The sequence below is a fragment of the Miniopterus natalensis genome, chromosome 2, assembly GCF_054644295.1.
Source record: "Miniopterus natalensis isolate mMinNat1 chromosome 2, mMinNat1.hap1, whole genome shotgun sequence".
Taxonomy (NCBI): Eukaryota; Metazoa; Chordata; class Mammalia; order Chiroptera; family Miniopteridae; genus Miniopterus; species Miniopterus natalensis.
The window spans coordinates 35,154,413-35,169,340 of record NC_142082.1 but is presented as its reverse complement, the minus strand read 5'-3'; the positions used below and the strand labels follow the sequence as shown (position 1 = coordinate 35,169,340).

Below are 14,928 nucleotides of genomic sequence, written 5' to 3'. Positions count from 1 at the left end.
CGCGCCCTCGTGCCCCGCCGCCCGCGCCCCTCGCCGGCCAGCTTACCCACGCCACTCCCAGCCCCGCCGCCAGCTCCCGAGGGCCTCTCCAAAGGGATCCCAGGTCTCGTTAAGAGCGGGAAGTTGAGCACTGAACTTGTGCTCACCGCCAGCAGTCGGCAGCGTCCACCGCCACCCACCCCTCCCTCCTCACCCCACCCCCGCCACTTCGTGCAGGAACTTAAGCCAGTGTGCCACGCAGAGTGCTCGCGCGCTCTTGGCAAGGTGCCTGGAGCCGGAGCATGTGCCCAGTGCACGGGCGGGGCCGGGGCGGGGGGTTTAGTTCTGCGTGAGTGTGAGTGTGTGTGTGCAGGGGCGCACGCCCGTGCGTTCCGGGCCAAACATCCCTTACCCTGGCCTAGGGCCTGTTCATGCAAAAAATTAGAAGGGAGACAGGGACCAAAAAAAGAGGTGCAAAAAATATCACCCAGATCTGCGACTGGAGCCTCCTCGGAGACCCAGACTTAGGTTTTGCAAACCTGTTGCTGGGGATGGGGGTGGGGGTGGGGGACCTGGCACACCTCTCTGCTTCTCTCCACCCCCTAACTCTACCAGCTTCCTGACCCGGCTAGGCGGTTCCCGCCCTAGAGCGACGCCTCCAGCTCCCGACCGGGCGGAGGTTGTAGGCCGCATGCCGCAGCCTTGGGACTGACAGATCCCAGCTTCGCCCCCCTCCCCCTCGAACACAAAGCCCAGTCTTGCAGGATGGAAGAAACTGCTTCTCCTGCAAGTTGGCTCTTGGTGGGATAGGTGGCCACTCTTAACCCAGGAGGCTGGAGGGAGCCCAGAGGGTACACTTAGGAGGTGGAGAATCAGACATTGCAAATGAATCTAGAGTTAAGGGTGCTAAACCCCTGTACCTGGCCACAAGGACCCAAATCACAGTCATACACACAGGAAAGAGCATTTGACCTAGTCTCCCCCACTTCCAAAGGATCTTGTGATAAGTGATAAGGCCCACGTTCATCTGGCACAACATACCAGGAGACCGGCTCCCATGGGGGTTGTGGATGTGAAAATCAATCTGCCAGGGCACCCTGCACCCCTCCACCCCGGCAAGTCTTGTCTCTTCTCATCAAGAACTAATAGTTAACATAGTTTCTTAAGACATGCATTTCATTTATGCCACAGTTAGTTGGCAGTGAGCTTCATCTCTCTCTCTCTCTTTTAATGTTAGGAATTTCCAGCTGCTGAAACCAACTTACATTAAACGCTTGGTGTTGGAGCCCAGGGGATACTTTGAGGTGGTTGTTAGTGTCCTTAAATAGAACTCCACTCCTGTCTGGGTCTTTTGACACAATGAGGGTCTCAACTTTGGACTCCTCGGGGGAATATTGACAGAAATCTTCTCTGAGTCTTGCTTCAGGTCTCAGTTTCACCATCTGTAAAAATGGACCGCAGGTCCTTGGCTGAGGACCCTTTAGACTTTCTTCATTTGTGTTCTGTGAAGGGGACCTTAAGGAGGCGAAGGAAATCAGTGAAGAGGCCTGTTAGTACCAAGCCTTTGTCTGTCTTTGTAGAGGCTAGTCTCTTTGTAAAATAGTGCCCCGCCCGACTGCCTGATGGATTTTTGCAGGGCTGGGGTTTTCATTTTCTTCACGCGGGAGCAGACCAGAGAGTGGATGTCCCAACCCAGCGACTCCCGCGTGGCCCTTGTTTGCTAAATGACACTCTCCAAACTGTGCCAAAAGCAGTGCGTGCTGGCGCACTCTCCTCCCCGGCCCAGGGCAGATGTTCCCATTTTGTTCCTGCCTCCCCTCCCTCACCCTAGCCCCTCTTATTCCTTTAACGCCTGCTGATGGCTACATCCCTGCTGCCCTTAATGCAGGACGGGCCCTTCTCTTCAGCCTCCAAATGAGAAGTGACATTTGCACTTGGCTCAGCCAACGCCGGAGCAGAACGTGGGGACACAGGCCTATTGACCGAGCGCGGCCGAGGGGCCGACGCGCTTGGCGGCATCCGAAGCTGCCTTAATTAATACCATCTTAAATAGTCCAGCAGCTACTGAAGACAAAGTTGAAGAAAGACTTTAAGGCTGAGTGCCCCTCGACAAGCTCTTTTTCCCGTGTCATTCAATATTTAATGCGCCCGCTTCTAATGCTACTACTGGTGTTCCTTTCTCAGCAAGGACATTATTTTTTCACGGTGCCCATAGCCAGGGAAAGCCCTTTAGGCAAAGAAAATCAAAATGTTTGTTGTTTTGGATGACTTATAACTCTTGTTTAACACAAGCACTTTCAGGAAAGTATAACAGGCGCAGCCTCCAAAGCAAACAACACAATCCTTGTGACAGAGCAGGACACAAAAAGCACATTGTCTTGCGGACTACCCCTTTTCTCTGGTGCTAGATGGGGGCCTGTCTCTGAGCGAACACCACGATGCCATTTCACTTTTGAACTATTGTTTCTGAGTTATGCCATGTGGTCAAAAGGAGCGAGAAGGGGGTTGTTTCCAGGCTCATAAGACAAACGAGTTGCCTTTTCATTGAAATCCCCCCGCGATCCTTGAAAACGGAGTTTAAATGTCACCTCCGCCTTTCTAATGGGCACAGGGCTGGAGGCGACCCTTCAAAGCGCCTGGGTGATAAACGACCCTTATTAAATATGGCCGGGACTGCTGGGAAAGTCCTGCGCCCGGCCCGCGCGCCGAAGAGCGCCCCTCGCTGTAGGGCCCGGGAGTAGCCGGAGCCTCCTCTGCAACTGGGCTAGGCCGGGGCGGCCGAGGCCCCAGCCCAGACCAGGGGGTCGGGGCGGGGGGTGGAGAGCCCTGGTGAGGGGGGGGCGGCAGTTGTAATACAACTTCTTATCTGCCGCCCCCAACACGCCCGTGCGCCCCCATCCCCAGAGATTCGGCGTGAAAGGTTGGTGCGTTTCCCCCTGACTTCTTTTTGTCCGTTGCCGAGTGGCGTCTGCGAGTCTGAGCTGCAAAGTTACTGATTTGCAGGCTGCATGTTAAGGCAGCCCATGTAAGTAATTTCTCCGGGCACCCCAGCAAAGGAGAACAAATCGCTGACAAAGGCGAGCGCTTTCGATTCAGCGGCGTCGTTAAGGCAACCCCGGAGTATTCCTCCTATAATAAGTTCCACTTCAAAGGGCTTCTCATTCAGCGGTGACTGCTTCGCACTTTTATTAAGTCCGGGCTTTTTCACTCGGAGGAATCATCTGTTTGGTTATTTTTCATCGTGTTTATTTTTCACCATTCACACAGTACTTGTATTAAATAAACAAAGAACAATCGCTTTCCAAATAAAAGTACTTAGGTGGGGAGAGAAGGAAGAGGAACTGGGGCTCGGGCGCTCCTGCCCCTCCCCCTCCCCACCCCCACCCCACCCCCACTCGGCTCTCTCTCCTCCGCTCATTCTTCCTCTTTTCTCTCAAGCTAGGAGGTTCTATGGAGGAATCGTAACATAAAAGTAGATGGAAACATGTATCACATGTCACTCATATCACGTTATATGTAACATTATATGGAAAATATGTATTTCTGATGAGGTGAAAATTGACTGAGCTAACTTGGCATGAAAGTAAAGGTCACTGCAACTGTATCTTAATAGAGTGTCTCGAATCGCTGTGGACCCTCTGCCAGCGACTCCCCTCGCCCTGTCCATTGCCATAGCAATCCTGATGCTCTCTGTGGATGTACCATAAAAGCAGTAGTTTGAATTTCAAAGAACGTGCCTTTGAACTTCTCCCTGCCTGATTAGGCGCTCACTTCGTGTGAATGTGTGTGCTCTTGAGTGTTTGTGCGTGGGCGTGTGTATAAGTTTCTGAGAGTTTTTGTTCAAGGAGGGGAAGTGTGCTGGAACTCACCCAGGGCTGTGGGTTTCACTGTGGGCCTCCTTAGCCATCCCTCCAGCCCTGGAAGGGTAGGTTTCCATGGCCGTGTGTCTATTTTAGTAGAGTAGGGGTGGATGGGCAAGCCAGCAGTGTGATGTGACAGGCTGAAAGCATTAATAAGCGTCAGAATTGTCTTGTGTCTCTTGGGTTCAGTTTTCCTTTCCTCTGCCTTAAGGTGATCACTAGAGAAGCGAGACTGGCTCCCCCTCCCTCTTTCCCAAATTGTATTTCCCAACCAAACTGGGATAAAAAAATACTTAAGGTGAACGTCTCTTGTGCCATTTTATAGAGAAAGAGGTAGTAGGTAGGTAGGTAGGTAGGTAGGTAGGGAGAGAGATAAAACCACTATCTCAAAAAGCTTCCACAAAATGCAAGATATAAATTACAAGACTGCAAGTGATACAAATATATGACATCGACCATAGTTTGGGCCTAGCTTTCAATAAGTTTGAGACTCCTCTTTTCCTGTCCCCAGTGCTATCCCTCTTGTGTGGCCATCTCCAACTCCTTAACAGAGTATAATTCCCACCCCAAGCTCTTTCTCAGTACTTTAGATTTTAGGAGCATTAGCTTTACCAAAGAACATCCTGAATGGGGAAAATATATACATAAACTACAAATAATATGTGTTTGAAGATTCTTCTAGCCTGGAAAACAAAGGTAGATGATTCAGACAGTGTTTGTGAGGGCCACGTTTTGCCGAGGAAAGATGAAGTCTTTGATGATAGCCAACTTAGTGTCAATAAGTGGCTTTCTTTGAGACATATTCAGATGGGAACGTCTTGCTTGCCAATTGCCATAGAAATCTTAACACACCATGAAGATTGTCCAAGCGCCAAGCCTTCCGTTCTGGACTAAATTACTTTGAAGTGGCGCAGGACGAGCAGTGGTCAATTTTAACTCTATAGACTGGACAGAGAACGCTGGGAGTGGGAGATTGTGCGTTTTAAAGCAGAAAATAAGAAGGGGAAACTTGTTTTATACACTCTATACAAGGTTCTGCTCATTGTCAGATCTTTTATCTTTTATATTTCCCATGAATGATTCATGTCTTGGTGGCTTTGTGTCACCCTTCTTTTCACAAGAAACTTCATTAGAGAGCTATAAGTTTTCCCATTGATTGGGGCCCTCATTTATGAGTTTTTCTACTTCGTGTGCTGGTTATTGTTATTTGGCTTAAAACAACTCTTTGCAACCTGTTTCACCTTTACTACATTTAATAAACCTGACTTTTCAAAGCCACTATATCCTTTTAGAGAACTGCTTATTGACAATATTACCGATTGTTTTTAACTATTTGCCTTTTATTGGTTTTGTATCAGCTAACATTAAGAGGCAAACATTCGGCCTTGTTAATGTCAATAGCCGATTACACTAGTTTAAGCCACTTGGATATTTTGTTACTATGAATGTAATTTCTCCTTAATACCTGCTTCAAAATGCTAAGTTACTTATATCCACTCAACTTCCAAATAAACCACAATATTAGATTGGATTCTGACCACCCCCCCATTACCTGATGTAAGAGGTATTTGATGCCAACTATTCAACTTCATCAAGATGTTTAACTCATACCCATCTCAGCTCCTGATTTTGCTTGTGTATCTGAAAGCCTCTGTCCCCAGCTCAGTCTTTTCCTCATTCCTTTTTACATTTACTTTAGAGGCTAGGCACAGAAAAAGAAATGTTAAAACTTGCTTTTGACGGATTAGAATCACTAAGGATATTAATTTTAACAAATGAATGCGGCAACCCCTAAGATTTATGCTAGTGTTACGTGCAACCTGCAGGGTTTAGTCTTTGTTAATATATTGTATTTTCTAGACTAGATTGTAAATTAAACCAAGCTGTAAAAATATTTTATTGCTTGGGGAGAGGCTACGAAATAAAGAGGCTAAGGAAAGAGAACCTAATGTTAATGTATTATGTCAGCAACCTGTTCTGTTTGGAAGAGAATGGCAGAAATATCCCATTATGTAAAACATAAACAATACATAGGAAGAATACCTTTATTAAATTTTTTACTCCATAATCACTCTTGCTTTCTATTGAAGGTACACATTTTAAGATTTTTCATTTTAGGTGTATCAGGAACCAATAAATCTGTGGCAGAGTTAACCTATGCATGGCAAAATACATAAAATACATATTCCTTTGTTTCATAATAAATAAGCCTGTAGCATAATAAAGAATAGTGCAAACTACCATTGAAAAAGTTGTATAAATAAAACAACTCATTACAAATCAGGAATATTTTGTTCTAATAAGTTTACAATACATAAATTATCCCCCCAAAGTTCATACCTTTTTTTTTTTTTGTCTATTTTGTAAGAGATTTGAAAGTGAATAATATGAAAATCAAATAAACTTTTAAATGTAGAATTATTTCATATTCAAGTTTTATGGTCTTTTTCTTTATAAAGGAGGGTCTGCATGTTTCATATTCACCGTAACAATTTGAAGACAACATTGAAAGGCTTTCAAAGTGACAGCACCATGCACTGTACTAGTAATATAATATATCTATAAACTATATATAATCTCAACACAATGCAAAAAAGACATGCAGGAAGAGTCCTGGTTTTCACATTACGTTGTTCATTCAAGTAAGTTTAAAAATATATTTTTCCATTTTCTCTCCTTTTTTTTTTTTTAAATAAACCATGGATCATAAACAACAATCTTTCACCAAAATGTATAATATAATTCTTTGGTGTGCTCTGAACTCTTCCAGGAAAGAAAAAAAAAAGGATGTCTGAAAATAAATTAATTCAGCTGTACAAATAGTGTTCACACACAGGTTGTTAACAATGATAAGACTACATCAACCACTCACAGTACACGAAACAAGTTTCTACAACCCTGGGGAGGGGGTGTCTTCAGGGTCTCTGAGGATAAATTAGTGCTCTTTAGTATATTTGTATGATGTTTATGATGGACTACATTTTGCACGCAAGATGTGTTGTACCAACCAAAAATAAATTGACTAAGAGTTATTGTCCTAGGTCCTTGACCTTTTTTATCCTAGCTTGACAGCTCTGGCAAAGGTCACACATTCATCAATGTTTGGTGGTAACTATAAACCTTTTAAAAATTTTAATATGTATAGCAACTCCCTCCCCTCTTTTAATGTAAATCATACACTTCACACACTGTCATTTTCAAATGGGATAGAGTTCCGTGTGCTCAGTGATCAGGTGGAAGAAAATGCATTAAAATGCACTTTCAGGCATCGAAAAATAAAGGCTTTTTAAAAGGTTGATACAAGAGTATAAAAGAGGGGTTGGCCTACTTTAAAAACAACAGCTTTCAAAAAAAAAAAATAGGCATATTGCCAACATCACACCTCCTTAGACTTGCCTGTAAATTTTGGCATCCCAAAGAACTTATGATCTAAAACATAATTTCTTTATTACACAAGAAGTTTGGACATAGTAGAGGCATCTGAGATTTCAGATTTTTTTAAAAAGCAGAAAAAAGAAAGCACTTGAATTTCTTGTTTTATAAAATATCACAGTTTCACAGTTGTCTATGGCAGCAGGTCTTCTTATCTCCACTTTTGCTCGAACGTCACAGTAGCACAATATATGGAGATGTGTTAAGGTTGCTGCATCTTTTTTTTAATCACACAAGCAGGGTACTGAATAATCCTGTATAAAAATACAGTGTTTAGGTATAATCAGTAACAGAGTGGAAATGGAAAAGGACAATAAAACTTAAAAGGTTTTTACAAATATTTTTGGACACAGGTACAGTCCAAGATCTGTTGGCAATGCAGCAAGTGTGTGGTTTACAATCAAGAGGCCTTTGCAGAATTAGGGCCCAAGGAGGAGGCTAAGAGGCTCCAGGGAAGCCCATGTTATGTTGTCAAAGGCATTCGCAAGGCACTCTAGGAAATGCAGAGGGCCTTGTTGCTGTGTTGAGTTCTGACTTAATAATGTTCTTTCTCTCGCCTTCAAAACTACATATATTGCATTGGCCGTGTGTGTCTCTATTAACTAATCTCTCCATTCATTTTTCTTGGTACAATCTGCTCCCAGCCCTGTCCCCCTGCAACGTGTAAAGTCCAGCTTGGTTGTTTTTTTGTTGTTTGTTTTCTAGAAGAAAGAAAAAAAGCCCAAATATCTTAATTAAATTAATTAAATGTACAAACACCATAGGGTTTCATACTAAATAAATAGGGCTAATTAGACCCGGTGGCAAGTCTGAGTCACAGATTTTCTCAGGCTCATCATTGTCTCAGGTTAGGATTTGGTCCAAGGACTCCCACTTATTATTTCACTTATTATTATTAATAAACTTTAATGTATCGTCCGCACAACTTCAGAGTTCCCATACATCTCCTCGTCTTCAGACTCAGAAGTGGTTCCATTGCTAGAAGGGGTGTGGAGGTGGCTGGGGGCCCCACTGGCCTGGCACACGTACCACTCATTGAGGTTGGTCACCTGAGGGGATAGAGTGCTAGAGCGACTCCTGGTTGGATCCAGCACAGGGGACAAGGGGGCCCCCACTGGAGTCCCCACTGATGAGTAACCAAGGGCTCCTGGAGAAGGTGGTGGGGACTTGCAATGAATCTTCATGTGCTTCCTCAGAGAGCTCGGGTGAGTGTAAGATTTGTCACAGCCTCGAATCTTGCAGTAGTAGGGCTTGTCGCTGGTGTGGACATGGGAATGTTTCTTTCTATCACTGCTGTTGGCAAACTTCCTGTCACAGCCATCAAATTCACATTTGAAAGGCTTTTCCCCTGCAACAAAACGTAGGAAAGGTTAACAATTGCTTTTCAGAGACTTCTCACTCAAGAGAGAAATCTTGGAGCAGGAATGAGGATGCATATTCCCATTCTCTAGAAGACCAACTCCCAGCCCAATACCTATGTGCAAGGATGCAACAGGGAAGGAATACTTCAGGGATGAGTCTGGTGACCACTGGCCTGGAGGCTCTCGTTGGACCAGGCTTGTGAGAGGCTAGATGTCAGCCCTATAGCACCATAAGGGTCAGGGGGAGAATGCCTAGAGCATAGTCCAGGATGTAATACAGAAACCCAACTAGACCTGAATACCCACAGCCTCGCTCCCCTCAGGCTCTGTACATGCAAACATACAAGCAGACCCCCCACCCCATCAAGATAAATGCTGATAAAATGATACTTTTAATACATGAAAAAGATGAAAAATGAACACATACACTAAATTAAAAGTAACTGGGGGTGGTGCAGTAAATTATAATGGCATTGTTTCAGTGTTCCCCAAGATTTCACTTATGGGAAAGGAAAGGAAATAAACAAAATCTTGTTCTCTTCAGAAATAAAAGCACCTGTGAAACACACTATCCGGCCACTAGATCTTTTACAAGCCTAGCACAGAAATGCCATTGGCCTCTTCCTTCTACCAGCTTTCCTCACAACTTACAGGGCAATTAAGAGCCCAGTGGCATAGAGCCTTAACAAACATTAATAAAGAACACAAGCCTCCGCCTGAACCTGGCATTTACCTGATGCCATAAGTAAACATCTTAATAGCTTTCTACATTGCTTAATAGTAAAAAAAAATAGAAAAAGAAAAAAAGACTATTTACCAGTCTTTTGGCCCATCGCCCCTTTAAGCTGCTTTTACCACCCCAGGAACAAAATACCTTTAAACACAAGGCCACTAATCATGGAAGGGGAAATGCTCAATAAAACAAGAAATTCAGCCACATCACACCTTAGTATTAAAAAGCACAAAAAGACAGCAGGCAACAGTATGAATTTTCTCTCTCACCTTAGTATGAACTTGATGTATCTGAGTCCATAAATGAACAAGTCATCTCATACATATTACTATATTAATATTTTCCTCATATTTAAATGACTTAACAAGTAAAGTTAGATTTCTCCACATTTCAGCAGCTACTCTGGTGACACACAGGTATGCCCTTTCCTTGGTTTTGGAAAATTTGTTTTTCTCCTTAAAAACTACTAAGTTTAGCGTGTGTAAATTATTCGGGTGAATTTTATTATCTTAATACAAATATTTCAGTGTAGTTTTTTATTGTTGTTAATTTCAACAATGATAACTAATTCAATGTCAGAGTATGTTAGCACAGCTGAAAGTATTCAGATGCCTGGAATATAACTTATCCTACTTGGAAATACTGTTTAAAAATAAAATTAGATACTGTTCAGATATACCTCCTGCATTGATCCATTGCGAGAGGAAAACAATGTAACACAATGATAATCACAACCTTTAAAAATTCTCTGTAGATGAGCTGCAACAAAAAATTAATCGATTTTTAAAATCAAAACATTGGTTATGTGTCCTGATTTCTGTAGTCTACTTTAAGGTGGAAATACTAATTTAATATAGCACTCTTCCAAAAAAATTACCAGCCTTTCTTCAATATGGAACCTGAGGTGCTTTTACTCACTGTATGCAAATGTGCAACATTGTTTTTTAGAATTCTCATGTTTCTGTACAAGCTACACATCCCGGACTATGAAGAATAAACAGCTTGAGCATTGCTGGCTCCAGCAGTGCATGTGAAAAAGAGAAGCAATCTGACCCAGTAAAGGGGCGATACGGAGTGTGGAAAGGTAGAAAATTAAGGATAAAGAAATGAAGGAAAAACATAGGGGGAAAAAGAAGGGTGACAGAATTGCCTATTTTATTCAGGGGAACTAAGGGGACAGTAAGCAAATTCTGCCTAACTAGAAAGGGTGAGACCCCAGTGTTTACATTTCAGACTCTGACACAGGGGTCACGTCAGACTTGAACGACTTACAGTTTTAGGGAGTAACGGAAGCTACGTGTGGGGAACTCTCAGATCCTATCAGGTCCCTCTCTGCAGAGAGAACTCCAGTCCCGGCCAGCGGAAGGTTATAAACGCAATCGGGGACACGTGGGCCAGGAAATGGGCCTCCGGGAGTGATCAATATGTCCTGGGATCCCGCATAACCCCCAAAAAGGAGAGTGGCATGGTAGGGACGGAGTCCGGGATGGTCCCTCCCTGGACACCATGATCAGTGGCCAAGGGGCCCAGAGACCGCACAAACCACCCTGTGCGGCTGAGTGCGAACGTGGGAGGTTCGCATCCCCCTCGGAGGGACGCGGCTGGGCCCGCGCAGCCCCTGGAGCGGGGCAGCGATGCAGCCACGCGCGCGACGTGGAACCAGGACACGAACCGGACCTAGGTCTCAGCGCAGGACCGCACCCCGCCAAGCACGCGCTCACGCCCCCTTAGGGGGGGGGGGGGTAGGTGGCCGCGGGCGGCTGCGGGTCAGGCAGGGCCGAGAGCAGGGACCTAGGTCAGCTTCCGCGCCATCAATTTTCAGCTTCTTGCTTTAAGGGGCGGAAAGGGCCCTGGGCTCCGGACAGCGTCCCTTCCCGCTAAAGGAAGGTCCACTCGCCCTCCGAGGCCTAGAAAAGAGGAAAGGGCAGACTCCGCTTTTAGGGGTTCCCTTTGGGGACCTCTTCGCCTCCCTGCGTGCCCCCTTCAGGGTCCCAGGCCCCTACCCCGTCTGGAAGTACTGAGCACAGAGGCAAACAGTTGGCTTAGCAGGCCCGAGAGTTTTCACGAGGGCCTCGTGGGAAGTTGATCCTTTTGGAAAAATCATTAAGGCGGATGGATCGGATTAGAAAAGAAGCCGGCAGGCCAAAGGGGCCCCCCAGAAAAATGCGCTCCTGGCCTATCATCTGCAGATCCATCCATAGGAGGCCTGTCAGGTGTGGGCGCACAGAAGCAGGGCCTTGGGCCGCCCTGACCCGGCTCCTCCCGCAGATCCCCCGGGTGCCCTCTGCCCCCGCCGCTGGCCAGGCGTCGAGGCCAACGCCCTGCGGCTGCCTCCTCGCCGCCGCGGCACCGATAAATCAGCCAAGTAATTACTGAATGTAAACTCCGGTTACTTAAGTGTCCTCCGAGGGGTAATATTGTCTGTCCCTATAAATCCCGACTGCGCTCGCACTCATCAGCGCTTCCTCACAATGCACTTGTCTGTTCAAAGGGAACAGGCGATCCCACTGCCCCCGCGCCGCAGCCGCCCTCGCCCGGGGCCGTGGCACACCCACAGCCAGAGCTCGGGGAGGAACGGGAGGGGCCTCCAGGGCGCCGGGGGCTTCCCCTAAACTCTAAGACGGGAGAGGCTTTGCAGCCAGCACCCTACTCCTCCAACTAGAACCTTCTTTAAAAGGACAGAAGCAGCTTCTCCCGCACCCTCTAGGTCACGTGTGGTACAGTAAATGTGTGACGACGCGTGTGTGTGGTGTGTAAGTGAGGAAGTGTGAGCGAGGGTGTACCAATAAGTGAATGTGGCAGGGCATGTGGGTGTCCGGGCAATGAGGAAGGGGGCTTAGGAGGGAATAGAAGTGTGTGAAGTTGTTTGTGTGGTGTATGCACGTGAAGATGCACGTGTGGAGTGTGAAACAGTGGGGCGAGTGTGTGCGTAAAGGGGGCTCCCCAGGGGCCTCATTCCTTTAGCATGTTGCACCCCAGCCCGGAGGGAAAGGGCGCCTTCCCCTCCTCGAGGGCCCACACCGAACTGGCCTGGTGGCCCAGACACCGCAGCAAACCCCACGCGCCCCTTTCACACGCGGGGCCTGCCACCGGCTGGGGGGCAAAGAGCCTCCAGGGCTGCTCCGGCTCCAGCTCCCCGGTTCCCCACCGCCCTCCCCGAGTTCCCGGGGCGGGATGGACGGGGGCTGCCGGCTGTCCTGGGCGCCTTCCTACTCCGGGCTGCTGCTGCTTCTGCTCCCGGGCGGCGGCGGCGGCTGGAGCATGTTGCGGGTCCCGGCGGAGGGGCTGCGGGAGCGCGGGCGGCTCCACCATGTGGGCACCCGGCGCGCGGCCCGTGTGTGCTATCGAATTACTTATTCATGGAAAAAAAGGGGGGGAGAGAAAAAAAAGAAGTCACATGTCCGGGTTATACGTATGCGGAGAAGCAGCAGAAGGAGGGAAAAATGAAGGCGAGCGGGGAGCGGGGGGAGGAAGAGAAGCGGCGGCGGAAGCGGCGGCGGCGCGAGAGGCAGCGGCGGCGGCGCGGCCGGGGACGGACACCCACCTGTATGAGTGCGCTTGTGGATCTTGAGGTTCTCCGAGCGCGCGAAGACCTTGCCGCAGCCCGGGAAGGGGCAGGGGAAGGGCTTCTCGCCCGTGTGCACGCGGATGTGGTTGATGAGCTTGTATTTGGCCTTGAAGGGTTTGCCCTCGCGCGGACAGTCCTCCCAGAAGCAGATGTGGCTGCTTTGCTCGGGGCCGCCCACGTGCTCCACCGTGACGTGGTTCACCAGCTCGTGCATGGTGCCGAAAGTTTTGGAGCAGGGTTTGGCGCCGCCGGCCGGGGGAGGCGGCGGCTGCGGCTGCGGCTGCGGCTGCGGCGGCCGGGCCAGCTCCTCCGGGTCGATCCACTTGCAGATGAGCTCCTGCTTGATTGGCTGCCGCATGTAGCGCAGGAAAGCCCCGGCCGCCCCTGGAAGGTGGGGGTGGTGCTGGTGCGGGTGCGGCGCGGGCGCGGGCGGCGGCGGCGCCGGGGGCGGCGCGTGGTGCTGCAGGTGGGGGCCCGGCCCGGCCGCCGCGGCCGCGGCCGCCGCCGCCGCCAGATTCAGGTTTAAGTTCACGGCTCCGTAGCCGTGCAGGGCGGCGGCCGCGGCGGCCGCCACGGCCCCGTAGTGCGCGTCGCCCGAGCGGGGCGCGAAGGGCGGCTCGGCGCGTCCGTACAACTCGGCCGCCGCCGCCGCCGCCGCCGCCGCCAGCCCCAGACGCATCTGGCCGTTGAGCGGGTGCGGGTGGCCGCCGGGGGCTCCCGGCATGTCGTGCAGCGCGGGGAAGAGCGCCGGGCCCCCGCCGCCGCCGCCGTCCGGGCCCGCGTAGGTGCCGCTGGCAGAGATGAACATGCCGGCCGAGTGGGGAGGCGGGGCCGGGTGCTGGGGGGAGCCGGGGCCGGGCCGCTGCTCCCCTCCGAGCGGGGCCCCGTGCATGGCCGCCGCGGGGGCCGTGGCGGAAAGGTCCCTCCGGAAGACGAAGTCCCTGCTGTGGCCTTTGCCGCTGCTGCCGCCGCCGCCACTGTTGGTGGTGGTGTAGCCCGAGAGGGCAGGAGGAGGAGGGGGAGGGGGAGGGGAAGGGGGCGAAGGGGAGGGAGGAAGAGGAGGGGCCGGGGGCGGCGGCGCAGAGGGCAGCGCGCTGCTGCTGCCCCCGCCACCGGGGTAGGTTCCTGCGCCGGGGTGCGCGGCCGAGGCTGCGGCGCGGGCGGCGACCGCGGGAGCCTCAGGTTGTGCCGGGAGCGCCTGGGAGGGAGGGCTGAGGCGGAGTGCGCTCGCCTGGGCCATGTGCTCGGGTCCGAGCGGAGTGATGGCCACGCCGAGGTCAGCGCCCAGGTCCCGAGGGCGGAGGTGCGTGGCTATGGCGCGAAGTTGGGAGTGGGCGGGCGGGCTGGCCAGCGCTGGGAAGCCTGTCATATTCTGAAGAGGCCTGGCCTGAGCCGTTGCCAAATCCGCTAATCTCAGCGCTGGCGGGTTCCTCTTGCTCAAAGAGGGCTCCATCTGAACCACACAATCAGACCCATACACCCTCACTGGGGGGACTTTCCCCCCCCCCTCTGCCCGCCTCCAAAAACATGTATATATTAGGGGCTCTTTAACTTCTTTGTCCTGGCCTCCTAACTCTGCTTATTCCTGTTCCCACTCTGTCCTCCAGCGATTGGCAGTGTGAACACCACAGTTGAGCTGCACAGTGGGACCGAGATTTTGGAAATGGCACGGGTGGGATTGGAGAGCGCCTCGTGATTGGCAGCAGCCGCGGCTGCCGGATTGGCTCCCTTTCAGACCCTTGGCCCAGCGGGAATCCGCCCCGCTGCTCGCGGCCGCCTTCGCTTTCGCCTCGCGCCCCCTCCTCCGCTGGAGCCCGCATCCCCGCCTCCCCGGGGATGCCCAAGTTGCACTTGCAGAAAGTTTGCGCGGGCCCTGCGCGCGCAGCGCTCCGCGTTTCCCAGACGCTCCTTGCGGAGGGCGCGCGCCGGCACGCGGCCGGAGGGCGAGCGGTGGCTAAGGGCTGGGGGCCCCCAACTTCAAAACCCTCGGCCGCA

The 14,928-nt window shown here is 50.2% G+C and overlaps 1 protein-coding gene across 1 annotated transcript; it reads right to left on the bottom strand.

Moving 5' to 3' along the window:
- Positions 1-5,870: 5,870 nt before the first annotated feature.
- Positions 5,871-14,570, bottom strand: ZIC5 (Zic family zinc finger 5). The gene is made up of 2 exons (XM_016203839.2): positions 12,910-14,570; positions 5,871-8,619 (listed from the first exon to the last, which is right to left on the bottom strand). Exons 1-2 carry the CDS (start codon positions 14,384-14,386, stop codon positions 8,177-8,179), a joined length of 1,920 nt encoding a protein of 639 aa, XP_016059325.2. The 5' UTR covers positions 14,387-14,570; the 3' UTR covers positions 5,871-8,176.
- Positions 14,571-14,928: the final 358 nt, after the last annotated feature.